The sequence below is a fragment of the Oxyura jamaicensis genome, chromosome Z, assembly GCF_011077185.1.
Source record: "Oxyura jamaicensis isolate SHBP4307 breed ruddy duck chromosome Z, BPBGC_Ojam_1.0, whole genome shotgun sequence".
NCBI classification, from domain to species: Eukaryota; Metazoa; Chordata; class Aves; order Anseriformes; family Anatidae; genus Oxyura; species Oxyura jamaicensis.
In genome coordinates, this window is record NC_048926.1 from 23,339,840 (window position 1) to 23,355,737 (window position 15,898).

A 15,898-nucleotide genomic window follows, 5' to 3' on the forward strand; every position below is an offset into this window, starting at 1 on the left:
AGTTGTGCCGTATCTCAAATACTTTTGAATAAAGTAAGTGGTAAATAAAACAACCCAGAATAACTGACCAATTACACATCAATAGGAAAAATACTTCTTGACCTTCTCCAGCAGCTAGCTGAAGCATGAGATTCATTTTGTATGCACTGTGTTGATCAGTCTGTTGACTTCAGCAAGAGGTAACAGACGGGTAGATTCATATTCCAGAGTTCTTCTGTGACTATCTTACAAAGCATCCAGACATGCTGTGTTGGAAAGAATGCAAAAAATTTCTTCAGTGCAGTTGTGCTTCTTACTGATGCCAAGAAATGGGATTGTACTAGAGTGGTTCTGCATTGTTCTTCGAAGAACCTATTTAGTACCACAATATTACCAATGAAACAGCTGTTAGAATCTTGAATGCCTCTTGAGTTACAGTTTAGCTTTCCACTTGGTATAGAGATTTGCAGTGTCCCAGATTTGAATGTTCAATCTGTTGTTAAAATTGCTTGTTCTTATCTGAACAACTGAGAGAATTTCACATACCTAAGTTTTGAATATAGCAGGGAAAGAAGGGGAGCATGCAAACAAACAGAAGTATTAGAATCTGCTGCTGTGGCATCATGGTGGACTCCTGCTGTTTATTTAGCAGTGGATCCTGAGATCTTACATTTTCTGACTGATGTGAGAGAACACAGAGTGTGACATTCTGCAGACAGTGCTGTTAACTATACTATATATGGGCACACTACATGTATACCTATATATGTATGCACATACATTGCTAATGCTTGGATGTTTTCTCATCCTTACAAGTTGTGTAGTACAACACTAAACTGAAGAAAAATTGTTCCTGAGCAACAGTTCGCTATTAGAAATCTGTAACGGTCATGCAGTCACTGAATGTATGCAGCTGATTTTCATAGATCAGTGATGGCTAGTAATTGCAACTTGAAAGAGGTGCATTTCACTTAAAGACCACTTTACTGGGACAGAGATTGCAGTTCAGAACTATTAATCACAAGTGATTAGTCAGACAGGACCTCTGGGAGGATTCACAGTGACATTGTTTGGGGCCTGGGTGGATCACCAAGAGGATGAAAATCTCTTGAAAACTCTTGAAAAACTGGCAAATACGTTTCAGCTTTTCTCTTTAAACATAAGAAAACAGCAACTTGATTTAGAAAATGTTGTTAAAAGCATTTGTTTGTCACTTAACTTGACTTTTTGAGGCAGTTGTCAGACCAGTTGTATGTTTGCTTGTCTCAAACACTTGTGGATATTAGAGCTTGTACAGTATGAAGGCTGCAGTAAACAAAAAACTAATTCCATCTCTTTCTAAGGTGTACTCATTTTTCTCATGATGAGGAATAAAGGACTAGAGACCATGAACTGTGATTGCCAGAATGAGGGCAGCATGATTTTTGTTTTCAAAAACATGTTTTAAGAGTTTTCTAATCTAACCATTGGAAAAATAGTCAAAATTAAAATACAGAAATTCTGAGGTGGTTTATCTCATGTTAAAATTTGAAATCTGTTAAAAAGTACTAGTAAACTCAGGCATTTTCATTGTTTTATATCTCCAAAACATGGCTTGTAGCTAAATCTCGTATCATCCCAATAAGAGAGGTAGGCGTTATCTTAAACTTGCAGTTTGAGAAACCTGAATAACTGAAAAATAGGGATAAATGGCAAGCCACCTTATGGCAGTTTTATAGTTTTGGTATTCTTTGGTCCTCGATTCATTGGGTTATGAGGACTATTTTTAAAGCAAGGCACATGTTCTTGTCATAATTATGGAACAGAATTCCAATTTAAAGGGAAAAAATGGAAGCTGTACATCTACTTGAATGTTGCTAAACAGACCGTTTGCTGGAAATGCATAAACATCAGAACCTGGCATGCTCAGCAGATTATTAGATAATAGAAATTCCAATGAAATGATCTTTGATTTAAAAACTGTTGTGGAAGGATGTTATCCATTGTTGTTGGTCTTTGAGAGCTGATTACTAACTCCTGAGCACCTTTGGAAAGTACTAGCAAAGCGTGCATGCAGAATCAAAGGAAACACTGACTTGCTTATTATTTCAGTGTAATTGCTATTTAAATGTTAAAAACTAATGAAAAACGGGCATCTTCACTGTTAATGGTATTATTGTGTGTTACCTTCATTTAAGGGAAAAAGCAAGCACAGCTAACAGCTGAAGACAAAGGGGGCCTTGAAAGTGTAGAATACTAAACTGAAATGTGGTATGGAAGAGAAGACTTAGAGGTTTGATGTTTCTGTTTGTTTTTTAACCAGATATCAGAGATAATAATCTAAGTCCTTCCTCAGATATTTCTGGTTCAGCAAACTAACTTGTGCCATGCATTTTTATATTTCACTTTCTAAATTTGGATTTCATATTTAGAATAATCCAAAAGGACACTGGGATTTACACTTGCAAAGGAATGCAAGTCTTAAACTCCTGTTCTTGACTTTATGTGTGAGATTAGCCTTTCCAGATGAGAAATTTTATCTATGAAAGTTGTGTCGATGTAGGTAAAAATTGTCAGTGTTTTCAAGTTAACCTGGATAAAAATAACAGCTTTAATTGCAGGGGTGTGTTAAAAAGAACATGAAGGAAGCAGAGAATACTTGATAACATCAATGTGATCCATTTCTTTTTAGAGAGTTCTTCGGGAAATTAAGATCCTGCTTGATGTAACTAATTTTTCTCTTTCATTTTCCTGATTTTTCCACCATCTTCTGCTGCATTAAGTATTACTTATTCTTTCATTGTGTGATACCTTGCTACCTGATAGTGCTAGAAGAATGGGATGTACAAACCTGAAATAGCTGCTGAGTATTATTTTGTTTTTCCCCTTATGTACCAAAACCTTCTGTTGTATCTGGTATCCGGAGTGAATGTTTCTGATCTTCATCATGTTGCTAGTAGATCTGTCTGTGGTGGAACAAAGATAGTTTTTAACAGGAAAAAGGGGAATTTCTTCTCTGTGGCCATAGTACAACAGAACCCTAAAGGGAACATCCAAGCATTTTAGCTTGTGGGTGCTGCAGATTTCAACTTGAAATCTCATAAATGAGAAATTAAATCATTTATTTTTAATTACCATAGGTACTGCATTATTTAAGGTAATTTGATCTTCACAGTAAGTCTTCACAGTAAGTAATGTTATGTTAAACAAAATGAATTGGTTTTACTGGTAAAATAATAATTGTGACACCTATTTCAGGGATGATACCAAAGATGAAGAAAAAGTTTATATCACTACTTTTGAGACTGACTTTACTCTAGCCTTTGCAAGTATAATGAATATTATTATCCTGGGAATAAACTACATTACTTTAAATAAATGAATGAGATTATCTTTTGTGTTACTCCTTTTTAACTTTTACTTGCTTTCTCAACTATGTATTGGTCAGAATGACTTATATCTAAAGAGTCTGAAATTAAGAGCGAACAATTGTTTTGATTAAATTGAAGTCAGCTTTCACTGGCTAGGCACCATCTAATTATATTGCTATTTTTTGCACACAGATATGTCAAGTGGTGCCCACTTAACTCTTGCAAAAGCTGGAAGAATGTAACTGCGGGCAGAATTTGATCTCTGATGTATTCATTGCTTTGTTTTTCAGTAAATTATGATTATCCAAACTTCTGTCTGAGTAAGGCAAAATGCATAGAAGAGTTTTCAAAGTCAAGCTATAGCTTAGTCTCATCTTGGAATAATTTACCATTAATGTGATGTGAAGTGCATGCATGAATTAGCTCAGCAACGGGTTTGATTTATTGTGATCTCAAAATAGCCCTTACAAGCAGTTGCTTTTGTTTAAGATGCTGTGTTCAGTTACTAGTCCAACTCATTCTCCTGTCATTTGGTTTGTTGGCAGTGTTGTCCTCCTGCAAATAAAATGTATCTATTGCCTAATGGTAATGTTTCACACTAAAGCAGTGTTTTCTGACCAATATTCCTCTGCTTGTTTTCCCTCTTGGCATTACTTCAAAAACAGTGGGAAAGAACCACCCTCGTTGTGGACTTACCTCTTCAGTTCACCCCAGTGTTAAAGTTGGCCTTATAGGAGTAACTCGTAAAATTTGTACTCTGCTTTTGAAGGAAGCTGTACCTCCTCAGTGTTCCTTTTGCTGTTTTCTATGTGGAAATAATTGTGGTACTGTCCTGATTCAGTGGAGCTGACTCTCCTACCAGGGCTTTTAAGATGTCTCCTGCTCTGTTTTCAGTGAAGAATAACAGTTTTATACAAGAAAAATTAAGTGCTTTCATGTTACAGGTTATGTATATATACATAAACAGATGTGGGCTTAAGTTGCCTAAAGGGCATTGTACACAAAGTCAAGCACTCTGAATGTTTGAATGTTATATAAGGCTTATATAAATGTGTGTTTGTGCACAGTCACAATTTACCAGTCCAAATTTTCTATTCTTGTTTAGTAATCCACCAGAGTACTGCATCAAGTTTGATAATATGTTTAAAAATGGAAACTCTGCTGTGTTCTGAGTAAAGTTTGAAGATTGTGTTTTGAAAGTCCCAAACAGAGGTAGATGGCTAACTGATCTAAATGCCCTTGAAAGTCTGTGAATTTAATCATCACAATCTTTGGTCTTGAAATAACCCCTTAAATCTAGTATTTTATTTTATTTTTCTTCTGGGATTATTTTAGGGCCTGAGTTTGGCATATCAGAACCCAGATGTTTTAGAAATTCAAATGCGTAATTCTGTATTTTTGTCAATATCCTGTAAATGAAGACTCAGGGTAATATATTACTTAAAGTGCTTTATAGTAGAAATATGAAGAGGAAAGAAAAAGAGTTTAATGGTCATTTTATCCTCTGGTCTTGGAAGAGTTTCCATAGCTAGAAGATTTCCCTCAGTTTCTGAAAATCATGGTTCTGTTCTTGTGAGCTTGCTCATTTCTTCCCCCCCCCCCCCCCCCACCAAAAAAAAAAAAAAAAAAGAGTCAGGGACCCAAAAAGCAGCAGTTTTACTTGGTTCTGCATTTTGCCTAGTCTGCAGAGTACATCTGTGCCCAGAGCAGGGCCAGAGTTCTCAAAGGGTGGAAGAAAGCAAATCATATGGTTGCTGTTATTGTGATGTACAAGAGGGACAAATTAGAGCTGCACAGGAAAGTTGTGCAGGTTAGGTAAAATATACTGGCTATTAGATTACTAAAAATAAGTACTGGCTAAGTGCTTTTGCTTTTCTTGTAGAGCCCTTATATATACACATAAATTTATTTTATATATAACCATACATATTTATTTTCTTATAAGTGAGATTTAAAAAAAAAAAAAAACAAACAGCTGAAATCAATATACTTCTCTGCAATTTCTAGGTCTGGCTCTCACCCTTAACAACAATTTTAGATAAATTCCCTTTAAAATTCCAGTACAATCATGACAGAATAGAATTTGAACTTCTCCTTTTGTCTTAGCCTCAGCATGACAATAATTTGTTTGTTCCTCAAATCGCTTAGTAATAATTCCCCACATTAAAGTGGAAGGGCATATTTTTCATTCAGCAATTTGCTGTTCTATTACTGCAGAAACTGCCTGTCTGTTTGCTGAGGAAGGGATAATGTGACTTAAACAAGATGGCTAAATCCTATTCGATAGGATCAGAGGGGGTGGTGAATGTTTGACATTTGCAGATTTGCAGGGAGAAACTGTCTTAAGCATGCAGGGCTTTTTCACGCTGTCGGCTGGTGCAACGAGGGGGACTTCTCCTTCCTCTGAGGTGCAAAGCCTGTGCCAGCAAGGCAGCTGCCTTTGCAGAAATCAGGAATGAATTGCTTGACGTGCAAAACTGACGGCTCCCTTCGCTTGACAAAACCAGTGCAGTGTGTGCTGCCGTTAACCTGAAAGCGGCAGCTGACAGCACGTCGTGACAGCTCGAGGTGGAAGGACCCAAAGTTGCGGTGCTCCCCCCACCCCCAAGAGATCGTTAGTCCATTCCTTTATAGTGGTTCGTTTTGGCTCTCTGTCATCGCCAGAATGCTGCCAGGGAACGCATGTCATGATTACAATAGAGTCTGGTAACATACCACAGCAATGAAAGCCCAGCGGGAAAGGCTACAAATTCCAGGGCTGACCTTGGAGTAAGTATTGTCTGTATTTAATATATTAATGGTTTCTGCATGATAACTGGCTTTCGTGTGAACAGGGGCTGTTTAATATATGTTTATGCTGACAGTCTCGGAGCATTGCAGCTTTAGGTTGAAGGAACACATTATAACGCACTGCAGTTGGTTTCAGCAAATGTGTGAGCATGGAGCCGGGCTATTGCAGTATGTTTGGAAAGAAAGCATTTCTGCATATTTAAAGTTATCTCCGTGCATGGAGCGTCCTGATCCTGTCAGCTTGTAGAGGGAGAATCTTTCAGTAGGCCATGGTGTCTGTCTTTCTCTCCAGCTCTGTTACTGTTTGTTTATCCCGGTGCTGCCTTTTAGAAAGGCCTCTATCTCTGCTGAATAATAGAGAGCACAGCAAGAGATTAAAGCATTATAAAAATGCCATTTGTGAAAATCCATCAGGAACAGCCTGTATTTTACATACGTAACTACATTAATGAACTGATTTACATACTGGAGGATTCCTGATAGTCTCTGCAGTAAGTATGTTTACCTAATTTAGCAGTATGTTTACTTGATACTTGCTTAAAACTGATTAACTCGTTTGTGTGCTTTCAGCTATTTTGAGAGTAGCTGCATGAAAATATGTAATTTTTATGTATGATGATTGTAGCTATAGTCTTTTATTCATAAATGCCAGCATATATTTACCCAAGATTTGTTAGTAAAAGCCAAATACTTATTTCTGTACATGCATACCTACATTCTACATTGACACATCAGGCATGTATGTATGCATGTTGCGGACACCTCGAGAACTTGCTAATTTTATCTAGGTAAATTGATATGGTTACGTCAGATCCTTTAGTGTTCCCTGGGACTTCCCCATCCTTGCTGGAGAAAAAACCTGAATGCTGCAAATGCCTGCGGTAAAGTTACTTAGCTCTGAAAGGCATTATCTCTGACATCTGCCATGTTTTAAAGAGAGGGCTATAGGTAAGTGTGCAGTGTAGCAAATAATGTATTCTGATAATCACATGAAGGTGACAGAGCACTTTATTCCAATGAACAAGTATGGATGTTATATAGGGTTCCCCAGAATTAGGCGTGTGAAATGTCAGAGAGAAATTCTGCATTTCAATTTGGCATCTTCTACTTAGAGCAGTGTGTGTCAGCTGTGAGCAGAATAAGCTCTAGATATTTTTCTGGGAGAAAAAAAAATGCTAATTTCTTAGGAGTTTTGAAGGGTGGGGGGGTCTTATCAGGGAGCTCGTTAAAATGATTTACATGAATAATTGATTATTGTACTCCCTTTGAGGTGGAAATTTAAATATTTTTGAATCAGTCTTCACTGAATTATGTAATCATCCTATGTGAATATCATCACTAATTGCAAAGGATGTAAAATGATTCATGTTACTTGTTCTTTCAACATACACGCATGTTTTTGTAATATGAGGTAATCTTTTACTGTTTCCTCCTTTTTCAAGGTACCGTGACAAAATCACGTGCTTTGTATTGCATTTCTACAATATTTAAGTACTGCTAAAAATAGTTATACTTTAATTTCAGCACTGCTCATTGTTTTTGCTAAAACATTGTTCAGATACAAACCATTTGTATATTTAATTTGTTTCATACTTTTATATCACACTTTAATTTGTAATCATACTTAAGTACTTTCTAAACTTAATTTGCTTTTAGAGAAAAGAGAATACAGTTTTGGTTTGCTGATTTGTCGTAGTTCAGTCAGTACAGGTATAAGTTGTGTCTCCTAAATTTTTATTCTGAACTATCTATAAAAGCAACTGTGTGAGGGGAAATAAAAAGTCCATTTTTTCATAGATTCATAGAACGGGTTGAAGGGACCTTAAAGATCACGCAGTTTCCCCTCCTCCCTCCCCCTCCATTGTGGGCAGGGACACCTCCCACAGACCAGGCTGCCCAAAGCCCCATCCAGCCTGGCCTTGAGCACCCCCAAGGGATGGGGCATCCACAGCTTCTCTGGGCAGCCTGTGCCAGTGCCTCACCACCCTCTGAGTGAAGATTTTCCTCCTAAAATCTAATCTAAATCTCCCCTTTAAGCCATGTTTAAGTACTGAAAGGCTGCAATGAGGTCTCCCTAGAGTGTTCTCCAGGCTGAACAGCTCTCTGAGCCTTTCTTCATAGGAGAGCCCAACTGCATCAGTCAATTCCCTCAGGATGCAAGGCATCAGGCCCCACAGACTTGTGCCTGTAGACTTGTACCTGTTCAGTTTCATCAGGTGGTCTTGAACCTGCTCTTTGCTTACAATGGGAGGCACTTTGCTTCTCCAGCCCCTGCCCAGAGGTTCAGGGACTCAAGAGACGAGGGGAGCCTGCCTAGCAGTGGAGGCTGAGGCAAAGAAGTTGCTGGGTACCTCAGCCTTCTCCGTGTCTGTTGTTACCAGTCCTCCTTTCTCATTTATCAGAGGTGGCACACTCTCCTTGGCTTTTCTTTTCTGAGCAATGTACCAAGAGAATCCCTTCTTGTTATTCTTTGCACCCCTTGCCAAGCTCAGTTCTGTCTGTGCGTTGATTTTCCTGATTCCATCCCTTCACATTTGGACAGCATCTGTGCACTCTTCCCAGGCCACATGCACATGAAGTAGGGACTTCTTTCTTACATGTCAATCTGACCACCAGGTCCTTGATCAGCCATCCCAGTTTTCTGCCATCCCTTCTTGCTTTCTTATGCATGGAGATAGAGAGCTCTTCTATTCTAAGAAAGGAGTTGTCAGCTCTGATCAGCCCCTCTGTCCCTCAGGACTGTCTTCCAGGGGATCTCATCCCCTAGTTCTTTAACAAGCTGGAAGTTTGCTCTTCTGAAAATCAGGGTCCTCACTTTGCTCTCTGCTGGGCCCATGTTCCTGAGATTACAAACTCAACCAGGGAGTGGTTGCAGCAGCCCAGACTACCTCCAGTGTGAACCTGTTTAATGAGTTCATCTGCACTGGTGAACACCAGGTCCAGTAACACCTCTCTGGTTGGTCTGTCTAGTACCTGGGCCAGGAAGTTATCCCCGATGCACTCCAGGACTCTCCTGGATTACTCACAGCTTGCTTCCCCAGCAGACATCTGGGTGAGGTCCCCCGTCAGGATGAGTGCCTGCAAGTGCAAGGCGTCTTGTAGCTGAAGCCAGAAGGCCTTGCAAACAGGCTCCTCTTGGTCAGGAGGCCTGTAGAAGACCCCACTAGGCATCCTTTGTTGGTCCAGTCCTTAACTTTTGCTCACAGGCTCTCAACCTGCACAAGGCTATTTCACAGAGACAGCTTTTTGCAATCTGTTTGTTTCTTAACCTAGAGGGTAACACCCCTCCCACACCTTCCCTGCCTCTCTCTTCTGAAAAGCTTGTGGCCCTTGATTCCAGCGTTCCAGCTGTGTGATTTGTCCCACCATACTTCCATGATAGCAATCAGGTCACAGTTTTCTAACTGCACCGTGGCTTCCAGCTCCTCCTGCTTGATTCCTGTGGTGTGTGTGTTGGTGCATTTTCTCAAAGCATTCTTCGCACGTGGATCCTCATAAATTTTCTTTCAATAAAGTTTAAATGTTGGGACTAGAATTACATTTCATCTCTGAGAAATTTATGCAGTCTGTCTACTTTATATTCATTACTTGCAGGAAGCCCTTTCAAAGAATATTAAGGACCCAAATTGAAACATTCCAAATTTAGTAAATGTAAGAATTAAGGCTGCCTGTCAGCCTTGTGCATATGCATGGTGATAATTTGTTTTAACATGTTTCTTCATGTAATTTTTAGGTCTTAAAAAAGCAAAGCTGAAAAGCAAGCTCTGTAGAAGAACTCTATTGACACTCCTGTGTCATCATTTGGTGAGAATTTATAGATCCACAGCACAAGCGCAGCTGATAATGAACGCCCTGAGAGTCTGCTCCATGGCTGAGACTCTTGTGTTACAGTAATGAAAATGAGGAATAATAATGGAGTAACTACTAGCAGGTGTAGGATTTACACCTCCTGTGTATAGGCCAGCCATTAGAAGGAGGAAACATGCTTTGACATTGCATGTCCCTAGGATTTGTTTGTAGTAAGGGTAGTAGTATTTCAGTGATTTCTTTTTTTTTTTTTTTTTTTTTTTTTTTTTAAGGGTAGAAAGGTGGTGACTTTAAAATCTCATTCTGGTGTCTGAAGTTTACATGCTTTTCTCATTCAGTGAGAAGAAACCTGTCTTTTTCTTTCCTTTCCATTGCTCTGGCTTGGGTTGGTTCCTTGCCCCTGATCTTTACTCTGCAGCTATCCCCATGCTCTCTTCCTGTTGCAAACCTCTGCCTTACAAGTCTTAAATGATCGTACATGCTGGAAATATCTTGGTTTGCATGGTTGTGGCCATGGTGCATTAGAGAGAGGCTTGGTTGAACAGCAGAAATCTGAATCTCCACAGGCCTACGTGCACTCACTGATCTAAGCCTGGGTTCAGTTTAGGCATTTTTGGTGTGACATATCAAGCCTTTGTCTCTTAAAGTACCTTATTAGGTCAGACATACTGCTGTGCTAGCACAGCTAGTCTGCAGCTGAAACCAGGCTAGCTCTTGTCCAGCTGAGTTATGCTCTTCTGTGCACCAAGTTTGGGGATGGCACAGCTAGCAAACTTGCCCCAAGATAGCAGCCTTGTCAAGAAGTACCAGAATGCCCATCCTTGACTCATTGTTTTCCCTACCAAGCTTTGTGTCCTCTACAAAGCATGCAAATGTAAGAATGCCTTAAGAAAGGTAGCAAGTAGTTGTCAAACAATTCTTTCCCAGTCTGTTTTAGGAGCAGGACTACCATTTCTGCTGAAACATAAGTCAAAAAACTGTCAGTCACGTATCTACATTGAAAAGTTTTGATGGGAATGTTGTAAAAATATGACAGTGTCAAAACAAGGGTTGGAGCTAGTTATAGCATACTGGTCTTCTGTGGGTCTGCTGGGGACAGGTCAGGAGCTCTAATGCTGGCTGGCTGCAATGGTTTGTTACATAGCAGAAGAAATCTTTATGGAGGTCATTTTGAAAAAGCTACCCCTCAGCTTCTGCCTTTGCTTGGTTTAAACTGATGGTGGAGCTACCTGTAGTTCTGGACAGATGACTTCAGCTAATCACAACAAGAGGCATGTAATTAAAATTTTTTTTTTTTTTTTTTTTTAAAAAAAAAAAGCTGTCTGCAAGTGTTACAGGGACGAGTGCATGTGACTGCGTGAGTATATTTTAGAAGTGCATCTGTGAAATCTGTCAGTGGCCTACTGTTTTTAATGAGAAACTTTACAATGGAGCTGTGCTTGAGGCAATTTCTTGAAGGCACCTTTGAAACCCAGTGATCAAGTATGTTTTTTGGGACGTTAATCACTTGTATTCATATTCTTTTATGTAAATAAAGGGGTTGCTGTTTGTGATAGGACACTTCATAGTGAAATAAATGGAAATTGCTGGTAGGTCACTTCTGATTTTTAGTTAGTAAGTGCCTGAAATTTAGTCTCTTAAATTGGATTTTTTTTTCTCAGAGTTTTCTGTTGCTGACAAATGCTCATCATCATTTTTTGTTCTCCAACATCTCTGACTAGCACATCAAAAGAAACTTTAAAAATTCCTAAAATTAAACAAAGACCCCACAACCACTCCAAGTTAGTTATTCTGTTTCATACATAGAAGTCTGAAACAAGGTATCGTATTTTTCCCTTCTTTGGACAATATTGTTCCTAGAGAGAGTCTCACATAGTCAAGCATAAGCACCAGCAACAGATTTCATGTTTGTTTTTATTTAAATTGATTTCATCTTATGTCAAAAACTGTGTAGCTATTGTCAGTCACTTCATTCAGGAGGACAGTAATGTTTCGGTTCAAACTGAAACTCCTTTTGTAACTCCTACACAGAAGCATGCAACTCTTGCTAAACCTTCTGTTTACTAGAGATGACATTATTTTAACTTTCAGTCTCACCCCAAGGAGCCTGAGCCCAACCCCAACAAGCCCCTGCAGCCCATGCAGTCCTCTGTTCGCTTTTCATTTTTGGAGGTAAGCGAGTAAACTTCCGTTGTTGGTGTTTTCTTCTGCATCCAAAACCTGATGATCAAAATGTGTTTCAAGGGGAGAAATGAAAATAAAATATGTCTGTGCAATCAGAAAAATGTTTTACTTGACCAGCTGTCTTTCTGAAACTATTTTTTAATGGAAAAAAATAGAAGGTAATCTATATTTTGAGACCTAGTAAGGAGATTTAAGATATTAATGTGTAACATTGAGTTGCTCTGACTTTTGCTTAGGAATGTGTCTGTTACTGAAATTTTATGGTTTGCTTCCTGTGATGCTACTCCAAACTGTTATGTCAGAAGTTTAAGGTGAATTCAGAAGCGAGGGTGATGGATGAAACATGTTTTGCTGTGCATACCTGAGAGGTAGTACTATGATCTGTGGTGCCAAATGTCAGAAGAATTGAGTATCCAAGACGTATATCCATTTAGAAGAAAATAGTCATTTGCATTGGGTCTGTAAGGCTGTTCCTTCTGAAGGACTAGGACAATTTAAAACCTTTTCCAATACAGTAATGTTTTAGATATGCTGTAAGCAGCCATTTGAAGTATTCTTCTCATTTCCTTTCTCCTACTCCCCAGTTCGTACAAAGGAATCAGTTTTGTGTACTTGTCAGGAAGGGATTGTTTTTACACCATTAGAAAAGGAAGTGATCCAAAAAATACTATGTGACACTTTCTATAATGGTAAAATTATCATAATAAATAAGAATTGAAGGGTGTTTCTGATACAGTAAAATTTGCTATATTTTATTTCTATTTGAGAAAATTAAATTACAAGTTTGGTCTCTCCACAGCATGAATTAGTGAGATCCTGGTCTAGGGAGAGTAGTTGTCAAAATGAGTTTTCAATGCCTCATGGATTGGAAAAAAAGAAAAAAAAAATGAAAAAAAAAATGAAAACCAACAGAAAATAATAATAAGCAGATTTCAGTTGTTACTGTGAGGATGAAGGAAACTTAAAGAACTATCACCTTGTTAAATTACATATTAAAGTGGATTTGTGGCTGTTTGGTACAACTTCTTTAACATAGATGGCAGAGGAGACATTGCTTGCATATGTTATTCTTCAGCATACTTGGAAGTTAAAAAACAACTGATTCTTAAAATCCATCTGTTATGGCTTAATTTGACAGTGAAAAATGAAGCAATTTTGTGGTTTGCTATGTGTTTCTGAAGAAATATCATACTGTTTTTATATTTGGTTTTGTAAGCGAAGCGATGAGATGAGAATCCTTCTTCTGTGCATTTTTCAGTATGATTAAGTGACCATAAATTTTGTTCCCACTGAAAACACTTTATGGTGTTTAATGAATTATCAGCAAAACGGTGTGTGTTGTGGAGCTTATTGTGGTGGTAGGGAAAAGCTGGTAAAAAGTAGCACTTTTTGGACTTTAGTTTATGTAGCCCTCTTCTGGGGCAGGGTGGTGGGGGAAGTGTTCTTTTTTGGAATGGCAATTTTGTGGAAGCAAAAAGTTGTGTAAAGATTTTAATTTGTGTAAACTGCTGAATTGCATCTCTAGCCTTGTGGACATCCTGCCAGGCAGACTGTGCTGAGGACACAGCGCTCCTGGGCTTCATGGTCTTTGGAACCAGGGCATAAAACTGGACCCTCAAGGCTTTCATAACCCCATGCTGGGTGGTAGAGGCTCCTGGCAGTACTGAATTTGAGCTTTCTGTCCCATGATGTATGGTGTTGGGAGCACACCTCTCAGATTAATTTTGCGGAAATAGAATGGAATTCACTGATTCTGTGCAGTACGATATCCGATATCTCTTCCACAGATTTTCCTGAAAAATGTCGGAATTCCTAGTGTTGTAATCCCCCTCCCCCCCCCCCCAAATGCATCTAAAGCTTTGCCAGAATGTTTGAATTTTCCCTGAAATTGAATTTTAAAATAAATATTTTGATTTGTTCTGAATCTTTGTGTTGTATGTAGCTATAACAGTAGAGCACTTAAGGTGTTCAGAACAGCAAATGTTTTAGTTATTAGTGACTGTTCAACCTTAGGCTCACAGGAAAAAAAAAAAGTGTGTGTTGGTTTTAGGGCATGTAAGTCATTACCATTTCCTGCTTCTTTGCCTCGGAGTTCTCCTGTAGGTGGGAGGAGAATTATTTTAATGTGACCACTTTTGTTCAAAAGTGTTAGCAGCATGGGAGCTTTCCTGGAGTGAATAGATAGGATTTTCCTGTGGTATCATATCACTCCAGCGTGCTGGCTCATCTCCCTCATGTCCTTTGACTTGCACAGCTGCTCCTTGGGCAGTTGCTTTTGTTGGAATTCCGCTTTATAGTGGTTGTATACAGTAGCAGTGTAAGGGGAACATTTTGCCACTATGATGAACATCTTTACAAAATAAATAGTAGCATCTTGTGAATAGAAGTACCTCTGGCAGCAGAGCTTCCTGGTACAGCATGAGGGTAGCACTATCTGTATTCTGCTGGTACATCTTCAGGAGGATGAAGGCAGGGGAGGTTTTACAAACTTGAGGCATATATTTCCTATCATCTTTATAGCTGCTATTTTTGTCTTCTGAAAATGTTCAACTTCTACAGGGAGGGAAAAGCATTGTATTACTATTTTCTCACAAATTAGCGCAAGCAGCAGCAGTGGATTTGCAAGGAAAGAAGGAAAGCAGAAATAATGCTCAGCACAGCTACTGAGAGATTCTTCAGGAGCGCAGTGCTCCTGCCTCTGCATGGTCATTGCATCAGCACAGAAAGTTGCCTGTTCAGACCTGAGTGACAGCCAAGGTGGTAGCTGTTGTACATACTGGTTAATGCTTACATCTGGAGTATGCTTATAGTCTAAATAGAGGAGGCAATGTACACTGTAGGAAGTGAAGTATGAGTGTTGTCTCTGTGATGGTGGGCACTTGTGCAAAGAGGGATGACATGGCTTTCTCAAGGTAAAGCATGATTTTGTGGAAGAGGTAGAAATTTAATTTAGGCTTTTCTTGTCTCAAGAGTAGTTTCTTTTATGAATCTCAAAAGACAGAGTTCCTGTACATTTTCCCTCTGTCCTAGTGCCACAGCTGCCATAACCAGGGTTGCTCAAGCAAACATTTTTCTTGAAAATTTATTTCCACCTTTGCATCCAGAGACCAGTACAAAGTATGCTGACCTTGTGGTTATGCTGAAAGATGCAGTTGTTGATTTATTACTCTGAAACAAGGTCATGAGAAGGGCTGGTGCAGATGAGGTAAGGAATCACTTGACTCCATTTCTTGCCCAAGTTGTTCATTTCTGTTTAAAATGAGGAAAACCTGCTGTTTCATCTCTCAGAATAATCTCATGAGAATTTGTGAACACCTACAATAAAGCACGAGTTCCTCAAGGTGAAATAAATTAATAGTTGGCTTTTACCTCCAAAGGTAGAGTCTCTACGGCCAACATTCTTATGTCCTTGCTGTTCTTTTAACTCCTTCTGTGAACATTTATTTAACTATGCAAAACACACCTACTCCAGACATTTCCAGTGCTCTCATGTTAAACCTTGTGTAGCTTCAAAGGGAGAGCTGTTTCAGTTGAGAATTAAGGTTTATGAGTACTTTTGGAAAAAGAGAAACAAAGTCATTGCATCTATAAAGCTGTGCTTTTTTTTTTTTCATGTAAAACTAAGTTTTGAGGGAGTGATTGATTAAATAAAAACAGCCTCATCAGATCTCATCACTTGTGTACTTAAACATGATACACCATCTTCAGCTTTAGAAATTCTTTCAAAGTTTTAAATTCTCTGAGCCCTGTAGACAGAAGGCAGAGGAGAGGGCCTTATGTTTCTATTT

General features: G+C 38.8%; 1 protein-coding gene across 8 annotated transcripts in view; it reads left to right on the forward strand.

Moving 5' to 3' along the window:
• The window catches only part of MAST4 (microtubule associated serine/threonine kinase family member 4), a 294,272-nt gene that overhangs the window by 158,408 nt on the left and 119,966 nt on the right, over positions 1 to 15,898 (forward strand). For 2 of the 8 annotated variants that reach the window (XM_035309515.1, XM_035309516.1), the window contains exon 6: positions 12,018 to 12,098. The exons of 4 other annotated variants lie outside the window; for them this stretch is intronic. In XM_035309515.1, coding sequence (XP_035165406.1) covers positions 12,018 to 12,098 — 81 coding nt within the window. Of the gene's footprint in view, positions 1 to 5,660; positions 6,099 to 12,017; positions 12,099 to 15,898 lie in introns of those variants that run through there. 2 more of the 8 variants (XM_035309522.1, XM_035309524.1) reach the window with 2 other exon arrangements.